At 52.1% G+C, this 12,137-nt stretch overlaps 2 protein-coding genes across 2 annotated transcripts; one reads left to right on the top strand and one right to left on the bottom strand.

The window, feature by feature from the left end:
• Positions 1 to 226: 226 nt before the first annotated feature.
• LOC142403098 (olfactory receptor 10AG1-like) lies at positions 227 to 1,045 on the bottom strand. The gene is given in 4 exon segments (XM_075489261.1): positions 227 to 601; positions 604 to 755; positions 758 to 983; positions 986 to 1,045. Coding segments are annotated over 4 exon segments (813 nt in total).
• A 5,773-nt stretch (positions 1,046 to 6,818) lies between these two features.
• LOC142403097 (olfactory receptor 14A16-like) lies at positions 6,819 to 12,137 on the top strand. Its single transcript, XM_075489260.1, has 7 exons — positions 6,819 to 6,842; positions 7,149 to 7,263; positions 8,355 to 8,475; positions 9,128 to 9,312; positions 9,377 to 9,457; positions 10,632 to 10,785; positions 11,177 to 12,137. The coding sequence occupies exons 1-7, from the start codon at positions 6,819 to 6,821 to the stop codon at positions 12,135 to 12,137; spliced, it is 1,641 nt and encodes a 546-aa protein (XP_075345375.1).

Raw genomic sequence — 12,137 nt, 5'->3', positions numbered from 1 at the left:
CATGTCAACCACACCACTCAGCTTGGTATCAGGTGCAAACTTGCTGAGGGTGCACTCAATCCCACTGTCTATGTCATTGATGAAGATATTAAACAGTAGTGGTCCCAATACGGACCCCTGAGGGACACCACTTGTCATCGGTCTCCATCTGGACATTGAGCTGTTGACCACTATGCTCTGGATGTGACCATCCAACCAATTCCTCACCCACCGAACAGTCCACCCATCAAATCCATTTGTCGGTGTCTACAGAATGCCTTGAATGTCGATTTAAGTAGACGACTGTGGCTGAGCCATAGAAGAGCGTCACCACCCCGAGGTGTGAAGAGCAGGTGGAAAAGGCTTTGTGTCTGCCCTTAACTGAAGGTATTTTCAGAACTGGCCTGATACTTTTAATGTAAGAAAGAACTATGAAGGAGAAAGGAAGGATTGCAAATAGCAGGATGATGGTGTACAGCATCACTTGGTTCCAGGAAGTGTCTGCACAGGCCAGTTCCAGCAGAGGGGGGACATCACAGAAAAAGTGATGAAGGTCATGGGATGCACAGAAGGGCAAAGTGAACACCTGCTCGGTCTGTCCTACTTGCACTTGCACTGCTACGTGGGGTACGTAGTACCCCACGACCCCACCACCAGGCTGATGCAGAGACCCCTGCTCATGATGAGGGTATAGTGCAGGAGGGCACATATGGCTTTGTAGCGGTCATAGGCCAGGGCAGCCAGGAGAAGGCATTTGATGCTGCCCAACAAAACCAGGAGATCCTGCCATCTTGCATCAGGAAACCCACCAGCTTTTTTGGAAGAGTGACTGACGCATAGCAGATCTCCAGCAAGGACAAGCTCCTCAGGAAGAAATCCATGGGGCCATGGAGGCTTGAGTCCACTGTGGTGAGTGCAATCAGGCTGTTCCCTGTGAGGACCACGAGGTAGATGAGCAGGAATACTGGAGAGCACAGGCCCTGCAGGCTGGAGGGGTCAGAAAAAGTCCCAGAAGAATGAATCCAGATCCAACGGTGTGATTCTCCACGCCTTTTCTTTGGGGCATTTTCCCTATACAGAACGATCCACACAACAGGCTCTTAGAGGATGCTGATGGCCCGACCACCATCACAGACGCTTCAAGCCTAGAGAAAGACTACTAACATCAGCATAAACATGATTGCAGGAGTAGGCGAGCTTGACCTGCAGGCCATTCATCTGCATGACTCTTTGGAAATCTAACATGGGTTGCTTGCTGCAGGGAGGTTTGTAAAGAGAGGGGAGAACAGAATCCTTGAGCCTGAATGACTGGGGTTTGTCATGTAGATAAAAGAAACTTGACTTCCTTTTTTAGAGGTGATTTGACTGAATAGAATCCCTGGGGATAGACAAGAAAAAAGGAAGAAAAGGGATAAATAGTAGCCCCTTTAAGAACAGCCTTGCTTATGTTCTTTGTCCAGATCTTGTAAGACCTGCATTTAATGTAAGACCATGAAGAAGAAATAGGATGAAAAGGAGGGAAGGGATGAAAAAGGGGCAGACAAAGCAAGGCGAGGTTAGGCAAGGAGAGGCAATCAAAACAAAGCAAGGCAAGGCATGACTTGATTCTGAGGCCTTAGTGAGAGAGATTAATCCCAGCTCTCCTCACATGTAAGAGCTCATCCCCTGACGCTGTGTCCACACACAAAGATCCGGGAGAATATCTTCGATCCGAATCATTCAGTTTTACATCATGATGAAGGGTGAATCCCATCAGAAGTAACACATCTGCCGATGAAACCACTGACACTGATGCATCCATGGGACATTTGAACTGCTTCCCAGTACCCTGCAAGCCCTCGCAGGAGCAGAGCAATGCTCTGGCTGCCTGGGGAATGGAGCCTTCCCTTTGCATTTCCCACCTTCCAGAGCATAAAGGCTTCTTGCTGGGCACACTTGAAGCATGTGAGCTACAAGCAAGCAGCACTGCAGTAGCAGGTTGCTTCTGATGAAGAAGAGACTCAGCTGAAAGATGTTTAAGAACCTCAGTTTGACATGGGGAAGGACTATCCTCTTCCAGGCAGAGGGCTGAGGATGCTGACTGTGTCTCTCCAGCTCTCGCTAACTCCCTTTGAGAAGTCTTCTTAAACTCTGATGTCTTAATGATGAGACCAGCAGGTCAGAAAACATGGGACAAAAGCATTTTGATTAGCCAAGTGAAAAACGCAGGGCAGTTTCCTCAAGAGAAAAATCTGAATTCACAAAAACATGTCACCCTGTGAAAGTGTGCACCCCCCCGCCCCCCAACCTGCCCGTTGTCTCCCGTAACCCTGCTCAAGCGATAAGCACCAGTGGCAGTCGCAACGGATGCCTCTGGTCGTGATGGCTGCATCTGGCTCAAAGTGGACTCGGGAGACAGATAACACAATAGCCAAGGGCTATAGCCAAGGTTGGTAGGCAAATACGACTATGAGTCAATCATCTTAGCCCCATAAATATGGAGCAGCCCAAGAGCCCTTGGAGCTCTCCTGCACAACAGCAGGCTCCATGCCCAGATCTCCCCTTGAGCAGGGACGCCTCTCAAGGTTACTCCTCAGGAGGTTGAGAGATTCCTTGCTGCAACAGATCCTCAGGAAGTGACTAATAGCATGCTAAACTTTGCAATCTTAGCTAAGTGATATAAAGTACTGACTGTGCACATCTAATCCTTTAGACAGAAACCATTGACCAAGTCTGGGACTACGACTGGATCCAGCCGTACCTAGATCCTCTCTGAGGAGGAGTTTAGAAATAAAGGGGGTCATTTCTGAACCTCATGACTCAACGGGAGGGTCTCCCTGACAGTTTTGTCCTGTCTTCTATGCAGTAAATACTCAAGTGTACCTTGCCATCGAATGTTGTGAAACCACTGTCGCCTTTACCATTGAACCTTGTTAACTCACTGTTTTATATCAAGAAAGTATATTTTTGCTTCTCTCTTAAGAATGAAGTGCATGACTCCATGTGCAACTATTGCTGGCAGATGGAGGGAGGTAATCCTTCACCTCCTGCCAGCGCTGGCGAGGCCACATCTGGAGTGCTGTGTCCAGGGCTGGGCTTCCCAGTGCAGCAAAGTGGTTGATCTACTAAAGCAAGTCCAGCAAAGGGCCACAAAGCTGGCTTAAGGGACTGCAGCATCTTTCATAGGAGGAAAGGCTGACAGATGTGGGACTCTTCAGTCTGCAAAAAAAAGAAGGCTTGGAGGCATCTTATTGATGCATATACAATTCCATCTGAACCCAAGAAAAGACTTTTTGACTGTGAAGCACTGGAACAGGTTGCCCAGAGAGGTTGTGGAGTGTCCATCCCTGGAGACATTCCAAACCCACCTAGACAACGTCCTGAGCAAGCTGCTCTAGCTGACCCTGCCTCTAGCTGGGGGTTGAAGTAGATGATCTCCAGAGGCCCCCTCCAGTCTCAACCGTTCTGTTATTCTCTGAGTGTAAAGGAGAAAAGTAAGACAGAAAGAAATGAACAACACATCGCCTTGTACTGCAAATATGGTGGGATCCCATGGGGAGTACCCAAGCTGCAGCAGGGGAGAAGTGTGAGGAGGAAAGAGTGGCAGAGCTGTTCTTTAGTGACTGTTAACCCCCTCTTCACCATCCCCCCTGCTCTTCTTGGGGCTGGGGTCATTAGGTGAATTGGGAGCAATGGAGTAATTTGAGCCTGAGTGAAAGTGTGAGGAGAATGGTCTTTAATATTTTTGTCATTGTTTCTCACAATCCAAATCTTTTTGATTTGGCAATAAACTAAACTCATCCTCGGCAAGTCAACACGTCTTTGCCAGTGACAGTAACTGGTAACTGATCTCCTTTACTTTATCTTGACCCATGAGCTTTTCCGATTTATTTTCTCCCTTTGTCCTGTTGAGGTTGTCTGACAGCTGGGTGTCTGGCTGGCTCCTGGCCAAGGTTAATCCATCACAGGACGGCATCTGGACTGCTTCATCCACTTTGGAGCTCCCCAGCACAAGAAAGACCCTGACAGACTGGAGCAAGTCCTGCAGAGGCCAGAAGGACAGTGGAGATCTGGAGCACATTATGGACAAGGAGATGCTGAGAGGGATGCATTTTTGAGAAATTCCTCAGAATAAAAACTGGAGCAAGGACCCAGGCCAGTTGCTGCAATCTCAATCAATGGACTTTTTCAATATTTGTTGAGAAATCCATAAGCACCTGATGTAGCTGGAGGTGTCTGAGAAAAGGCTTGGCTGAGAGACCAGCAGTGGCAAGAGTTATGGGACTTGTGTGTAATAAATATCAGTAGCAAACTGGTTCCCTTTTTATTAATACTGGTGGTGCAGTTGGGTATCACTGAGCCCAGGAGGAGGACAGAGGTGACCATGCAGCAAAGGTCACTCCTCAGGGCTGGGGTGTACAGCCAGACATGGAAATGGCCGGTGTGTGGGACTCTTCTGGGACAGTTTTCCCAGGGCAACTTCCCTGAGGTGTCCAGGGAACATGGCATAGACTGGGCCCCCCTCTTTGGCACCTTTGGTGCCTTGCTTCCTTCACCATGACACCTGACTCTGCTCTGTGAGCACCCTGCTGGGTACCCCCACCCTGCACACTCTCACACCTTAGCTCTACATTGGCCTTTTTTTCCTCTCCTGGGCTCCTTTGAGCCCAGCCCAGACTCTCCCCAGCTCCCCCCACCTCCCCTGCCCTCTACAACAGCCCATCCCAGCCCAGTCCTGCCCACTGGGGCAGCTCCGTGTAGGCTGGCCGCACGACAAGTGCTACCACAAGGTTCTGCAGAGCTCTGGCCATTCAACCACAGCCCCAGCCCCTCTGAAGGGCACAGCATCTCCTGGGAGGCAGAGAAGGGTCTCATCCTGCCCATCAGCCCCAGGGATGCTGCTTGCAATAACGACACAAGCAAACAGAGGCCAGTCACTCCCAGGCTCTCCTGCAGCCGTATTGTAGCTGATCCTCAACGCCAACTGCATTTGACCTCTTCTCTACCCCCACCAGCCCCACTACGCAGGACAGCACAAGAGCCCTGGGCCTCCTCATGAAGCTCCCGCATCTCTCCAGTCTCCCTTCCCTGTGCATGCTGGGTCCCCACTGTCTCCCACGGAACTGCAGAGTCCTTCTTTTCGGATACATCAATTCAGTGGTTTACTTTTGGGGAACTTCACCTTTGAGGGTGTTTCAGCTTCTGAGTCTTCAGTCACTCCCAGCCCTGGGCACACTGCGAGTCCCCATCCTCTCCTGAACCCTCCAAATTCATTTTTGAGACAGACTACTATATGCCATCAGTCCTGTCCTATGTGAAGCAGCCTGAGGAGGTAATTGGGAGCCCATGCACCATCTCCACTGCCACTGGACATCAACAAGAGAGCTTGTAAAACCAGAACTTTCAGTCCAATGGAACCCAATGGTACCATGAGCTTAACCCCAATCACAGGGAGAACACAAGGAAAAAAACTTCCTTAAGACACCAATTCCTTGGACATTTTGTTGGCAGCACCTTTGGAGGAAGTGCCCAGCCTTCAAGCACTGCACATGGGAGATGCCTTTTTATTGAAGATGCCTTTTTATTGCATTTGGACAGGCCACATCTGACATGGTGTTGTGCCAGGGTTAGACTCAACTAGATCAAACCTCAAGACAGAGAGGATAAGCCCAGCAAATTATCTTTAAGTAGGATGATCACAAGGGAGAAAAAGCAGACTCGTGGCCTAAGACAAACTCTGGGAAATGTGCAGAGAAAGAGAAGCAAGTTATTGTTGTTGAAACATCATCCCTTGGGCCAGTTTCCATAGGGCATCCTTGAGCTCCTGGTTCCTCATGCTGTAGATGAGGGGGTTCACTGCTGGAGGCACCACCGAGTACAGAAATGACACCACCAGATTTAGAAGTGGGGAGGAGATGGAGGAGGGCTTCAGGTGGGCGAAGGTGCCAGTGCTGACATACAGGAAGACCACAGCCAGGTGAGGGAGGCACGTGGAAAAGACTTTGTGCCGTCCCTTCTCAGAAGGGATCCTCAGCACAGCCCTGAAGATCTGCACATAGGACAGCACAATGAAAACAAAACACCCAAAGACTAAACAGGCACTTGTCGGAGTGGGAGACGGACCCGGAGTAACGATGAATCTCAATATGAGTATGGTCGTTCTCCTTTATTCAGATTACTTAACAGGTTTATATAGAAGCTAAGCAAAGCACGCGCTAACAGCGACTATTCTATTGGATAACTATACTTGTCCACGCGCTTAAAACAATTATATGATTGGTACAAAGTTGCCGTTCACGCACTGTTCACAAAGCGGGTCTTATCAGCACTTTCCCAGGCTTAGTCCCGTTTATCTTGCTTTACCAAGTACTCCTTCTGCTGTTCTCAAGGGAATTTCACCTTGATCTCTGGCTCCCAGGCCCCATCAAAGGCTGGATTGCTCACATCAATTAAGCTGTGTCCTTTTTCACTTAACCATTCTTCCACACATTCCTATTTCTGAATTCCTCCACCTGAAGTGACTCTCTGCATCCACCTCCTGGATGCTTCCATTAGGTATGGAGCTTCCTCATGAGTTCCCTCTTCACCTAAGCTGCTCTTGTGAGCTATGCACTCACCACTGCTCTTCGTGGGCGATTCTGTCATTAAAGACAAGCTGTACTGAGTTGTGCTGCCCTTCACTGCTGCCCATGGGATCGCCATTAAACTCCCCCTGAATAGGCCCAAGTCTTCCCCTCTGAGGTCTGACACCTGCACTCTGCTCCTCTCCTTCCTCATTCTGCTCAGGAGCTGGACCCCCCTCTTTCATGGTCACCACAGCCAAGGATGACACTGGTTTTCACATCCCTGACCAGCTCTTCATGGTTTGCAAGGACCTGATGCAGGTGAGCATCATCTATGTTGATGCAGCTGGTGACTTTCCTAAGAAATTGCTCCCACCTCCTCCACAAACCCCTTGGTCTATTTTGACAGTGCTGGGTTCCCCCTCCAATGAACGTCAGGGCAATTAACGTCCCCAGAAAGAGCCCCAGCTCACTCATCTGGAGACTTCCTTGACTTGCTTAAATAAGATCTTGTCCACCTCCTCCCCTTGATTGCAGGTTCTTGATCTCCCACCACCAGGTCGCCCTACCTGGCCCCTCCTCTGATCCTCACCCTCAAGGGCTCACCCAACCTCCTGACTCTCCCAGCAAGGAGCTCCATACATCCAAGCAGCTCCTTCACACAGAAAGTCTTCCTCTTCTGATGCTCCCAGCCTGTGTCTCGTGAAGAACCTTTATCCATCCATTGCAGCACGCGAGCTGTGTGAGGCGTCCCCCTGTGCCTCAGAAGTTGTTCCATCAATGTCACAGCTTGTGACAGACCATGGGGGTTCAGCTCCTCCTGTCTGTTCCCAGGCAGAGGACAGTGTTGCACACCTGGGCTGCAGCCCCTGAGCTGTGGCTCCAGGGCCATGCTCAGACTTGTCATGGTGAACAGTGGTACCAAGCACCCAAGAGTCCTTGTACACAAAAGCTTTGCTTCATGGCAGAGACATGCTGGAGCGGAAGGCAGATGGTGTTGTAAGAAAGAAATGAGGGGCTCGAGAAGAGAGCAATCCCTGCTGTGCCCAAGGTCAGAGGGAAACAGGGCTGGGCTGTGCAGCCCTGGCAGGAGAGGGCATTGCTGTGGTGGGTCTCTGCAGCCCTGCAGGGCCTTTGGTGGAGATAAGCACTGATCTCCTGGAAGGACAAGGTGCTGCTGAAAATGTCCTTGGGTGTGGACATCCCCTGATCTAGTCACACTCTAAATTCCTTGGACTCTTTGAAGACCTTATCTTCAAGAGGGTAAGTCAAGGATGGAGGAGAAGAGAACCAGAAGTAGCTGAGAACGTAGGCCCACAAGTGGAGACCCCAGTGCAATGTGCTTCTTATTCATGCAGTGCCTTGCATCTCTGGATAGAGATGGGACAGAGCTGGCCTTATGGCAGGGGTGGGAATCAGTGGCTATCACCCAATGAACCGAATTCATCTGAGATGCCGCCTGGGGTGTCTGTCACGCACCCGCTCTGGGTGGACATGGCTTTCCTGTAGGTCCTGTGCTGTCCCTGCCAGCCACAGGCAGTTTGGGTGGAGAGCCTTGGCCTCTCGCATGGCACTACAGGCCTGTGTTTGGGCATTCAATGAGCAGCTGCCCTGCGTTAGGTTAGGCTAGGTGGGGATGTGTGAGACAGCTCTCGTTACAGACAACGGACAGCTAGTAAATGCAGCTAAAGGAGGGGAGAAAGAGAAAGACTTCACTCTCCCTCTGTCCCATAACTGCGTTTGGTCAGGTGAACACCTCTAGAGGCGGCCCTGAAGAGCGTGGGTAGGGACAGGTGGTGATGTCCTAAATGTGGGCATCTGCCGTCATTTCAGCGGGCTTCCTCACCAGGCTGCAGGATGATGCCCCCAGAAGTTTCCCACACCAGGTGTTTGTGTGTGAACTCCTGGTCTCCATCTCCATCACTGACCATGGGACCATAGACAAGGGGTGCAGGTGCCTGTTTTTAACAGGCGCCATTACTGAAGCAGGAGGCATCTCACCTCCTGTGGGTTTGTGGCAGGCATGGGAGGGAGCTGAGGTCCCTTCCAGCCCCAGGACTGCAAATCCAGGATGAGATGCCTCCATGGACTCAGCTGTTTCCCTTCCCTGCGCATGGGCAAAGGACATCCCTCCCTGCCAGTGTCCAGGTGTCCTCTCCAATGCTGGGACAAGGAAGGGTGATTCTCAGACCTACGTGTGTCTCTGAGAGGAGAAAGGGCACTGCTGGAAAGAAACGTCTCTGCAGAGGTGAGACAGGCACCATGGGTGATTACTTGAGTGTCTTTGCAAGCAGGTTCCTGGAGAGCCCCAGGGACAGCTGGAGGGAGGGCAGGGTGGGGTGGGGGGCAGAGGAAGTGAGGTCTTGGGCAGGTCCTGTACTGCTGGGCTGAGACAGGCTCCTGGGAGGGAGGGAGCTGGTGGTAAGCAGGCAGCACTGCAGAGAGACAGCTCTGCCAAGGGGCAACTCCTCTGCAAAGCGCAGCAGGGCTCTGGGAAAAGGAGTAGGGCAGAGAGAGCCTGAAGGCAGTCTGGAGTGGGAGGACAGAGGAGAGCTCAAAGGGAAGGAATCGTGACAGCCCCTGACACGGTAAGTCTCTTGGTGCAGGGCAATGCAGCTGCGGTTCCTGGAAGGCTCTCCTAAAGCTATCACAGCCTACAGCCTCCGAGATCTGTGCGGAGGAGTGCCAGTGCAGGGGCTCCTGTTAGACAAGTGTGAAGGGGTGAAGGCAGGGTGTGCAGCCAGAGCTGCCCAGGGCATTTCAGAGGGGACTTTTCCAGAGGAAGATCAAGGCAGGGAATATCTCTAAGGTAAACAGCTTTCGTAAGTCTATGTTTTCCATTTCCTGTGTTTCAGGAAAAAAAGACAAGGTGTTGCTCCGTTTAGAGAGGGAGACTGAGAGTCCTGAGCTGCTGCACTGGGAGATCAGTAGGTCTGGTAGGAGCCAAGGAAACTGCTTTCACCCACTCCTCTACCTCCAGAGAGCACCAGCATCACCTCTGTTGTCCTCATCAGGGTTTGTCTGACCTGCTTCTTGCTGCCTGCAAACGGGGAGTTCCTCTCGAGAGTGCCTGAAACTGGCAGGTTTCTTCAGGTCAGGGCTGAGCAGACAGTAGTTGGTGCTGGGGTCTGTGATCCCTGACAGGGAAAACTTGAGGGCAGAGAAACATTTCCCGGCAGGGATAGCTCCAGGCAGCAGGCACGTGGGCAGAGAGCTATAGGAAACTGCAAGCAGCAATGTCACGGGAGGGAGAATTTGGCAAGCTGCCTGTCATGCCCTCCAACGCAGCCCCCTTCCTCTGAGCAAGACCCCCGGTCTCGTCTCCCACCCAGCAGAGCCTCTGCCCTCAGGGCTGTGTGGTGCAGGGCAGGAGTTGCCTCCTCTGCAGCCGGAGCTCTGGCACAGCAGAGCTGCATCTCTCCTGACACGTGGCCACTTCCCTCTGCAGAGCCAAGGGGCTGCGAGCAACCGCCCTGGGATTTTGCTAGCTGGGAGGTGCTGTGCTCTGCTGGGGAAGGAGAAGGCTTTCCTGAGTGCCCGGCTGCCTCTCCTCTCCTTGCTTCCCTTAGCAGCAGAGTCACAGAGTTTGTTTTTGTTTCTCCCCCTGGTTGTGCTGCTCTTCTTCCTGCTCTTGGGGTCCCTGGCAATAAGAGTGGTGGTGTGGCACAAGGGGTGGGGGTGTTGGGTGCCTGCTCTGACGGTGCCCTGGAGGGTGCTGCCCGGGAGGTGTTTCCATGGGACCAAGGTGCCCAAGGCCTCTCTTCGTTTTCCAGGCTCGAGACACTGCAGTCAGTGGCTGGGCAATGAGACACTGCTTCCCTTAGCAGACATCACCTTAAGACACCAGGTTCTGCTGGACAGGGAGTGCTGGGGGGCTGTGAGCATCAGCCCAGAAGGGCATAGCTCTCCTGTAGGACCTTGGAGATGTCCGAGAGCACCTGATCTGCCCATGTGGATCAGCATCCTTGTCCTGGCCTCTTCATCCTACTCTGCAAAGCTGTGCTGGAAAGGAGAGGTGTTTGGAAATCTGCACCTTGAACTGGTCCCCTCTGCTCCCAGTCCAGTCCAGTTGCTTTTTCAGAACAACCCCTGTGTGTAGTCCTCCTCCAGCGGAGAGCAGTGCAAGCACAGAGCAGCTGGGCACCAGGCTGATGGACAGAGCAGCCGCCTGGATGGGAGCACTGACGCAGCTTTACACTGAGAGCAACGGGGCAACGGAGGAATTTGACCCTTTCCAAGAACATTTCCGAGGTGGGATGGGGGTGTATGAATACTAACACACACTGTAACGAGACACATGTGCTGCACCTCATCTCCCACCTTCCTTTGTGGAAGAAAGCGTCCTTCTGAGCTTTTTACCCTCCGCTATAGTGCAGCCCAGGGATCCCCTCCCCAGGACCCCTCCCTCCAAACACACTGGGTGTTGCTGCCTCCATGTGTCATTGCTGTAAAGCAGGGCTGACCCTTAAGGAGCCCATGGGTAGAGGGCACTGCTCTGCACAGCACACTCAGCCACCACAAAGCAGAGCTGAAGCCTCGGAGATGCACAACAGTCCCCCAGGAAAGAGAAGCACCCTTAGGTATTTCACAGTGAAGGAATGGAATTTTGCTCAGAGAAGCTTCTCTGAATTTTTCTGTTTTGTCTCCTTTGGCAGTTTCCATGCCCAGAACAGGCAGATGTCCAATGGCAGCTCCATCAATGAGTTCGTCCTCCTGGCATTCACAGACACATGGGAGCTGCAGCTCTTGCACTTCTGGCTCTTCCTGGGCATCTACCTGGCTGCCCTCATGGGCAATGGCCTCATCATCACCGCCATAGCCTTTGACCGCCGCCTCCACACCCCCATGTACTTCTTCCTGCTCAACCTCTCCCTCCTTGACCTGGGTTCCATCTCCACCACTCTCCCCAAAGCCATGGCCAATTCCCTGTGGGACACCAGGGCCATCTCCTACTTGGGATGTGCTGCACAGGTCTTTTTCTTTGTCTTCTTGATTGGAGGAGAGTATTGTCTTCTCACTGTCATGGCCTACGACCGCTACGTTGCCATCTGCAAACCCCTGCACTACGGGACCCTCCTGGGCAGCAGAGCTTGTGTCCAAATGGCAGCAGCTGCCTGGGGCAGTGGGTTTCTCAATTCCCTCCTGCACACTGCCAATACATTTTCACTACCACTCTGCCAAGGTAAAGTCCTTGACCAGTTCTTCTGTGAAGTCCCTGAGATTCTTAATGTCTCTTGCTCAGACTCAGGCTACCTCAGGGAAGTTGGGCTTATTGTGGTTAGTGCCTGTTTAGTCTTTGGATGTTTTGTTTTCATTGTGCTGTCCTATGTGCAGATCTTCAGGGCCGTGCTGAGGATCCCCTCTGAGCAGGGACGGCACAAAGCCTTTTCCACGTGCCTCCCTCACATGGCCGTGGTCTCCCTGTTTGTCAGCACTTTAATGTTTGCCTACCTGAAGCCCCGCTCCATCTCCTCCCCATCCCTGGACCTGGTTGTGTCAGTTCTGTACTCGGTGGTGCCTCCAGCAGTGAACCCTCTCATCTACAGCATGAGGAACCAGGAGCTCAAGGATGCCCTATGGAAACTGGCCCAAGGGACGCTGTTTCACCGACAATAA

Source organism: Mycteria americana, unplaced genomic scaffold (genome assembly GCF_035582795.1).
Source record: "Mycteria americana isolate JAX WOST 10 ecotype Jacksonville Zoo and Gardens unplaced genomic scaffold, USCA_MyAme_1.0 Scaffold_104, whole genome shotgun sequence".
Classification (NCBI taxonomy): domain Eukaryota; kingdom Metazoa; phylum Chordata; class Aves; order Ciconiiformes; family Ciconiidae; genus Mycteria; species Mycteria americana.
The sequence above is the reverse complement of the archived record's forward strand: the minus strand, read 5'-3'. Positions and strand labels throughout refer to the sequence as shown.

What these genes read in the sequence shown, in the direction of transcription:
- LOC142403097 (XM_075489260.1), top strand. Translation starts at nt 6,819, where the DNA reads ATGGTTTGCAAGGACCTGATGCAG. An exon ending in TTTGCAAGGACCTGATGCAG is followed by an intron (nt 6,843 to 7,148) that starts GTGAGCATCATC and finishes TGACTCTCCCAG; the next exon opens with CAAGGAGCTCCATACATCCA. An exon ending in TTCCGAGGTGGGATGGGGGT is followed by an intron (nt 10,786 to 11,176) that starts GTATGAATACTA and finishes CTCCTTTGGCAG; the next exon opens with TTTCCATGCCCAGAACAGGC.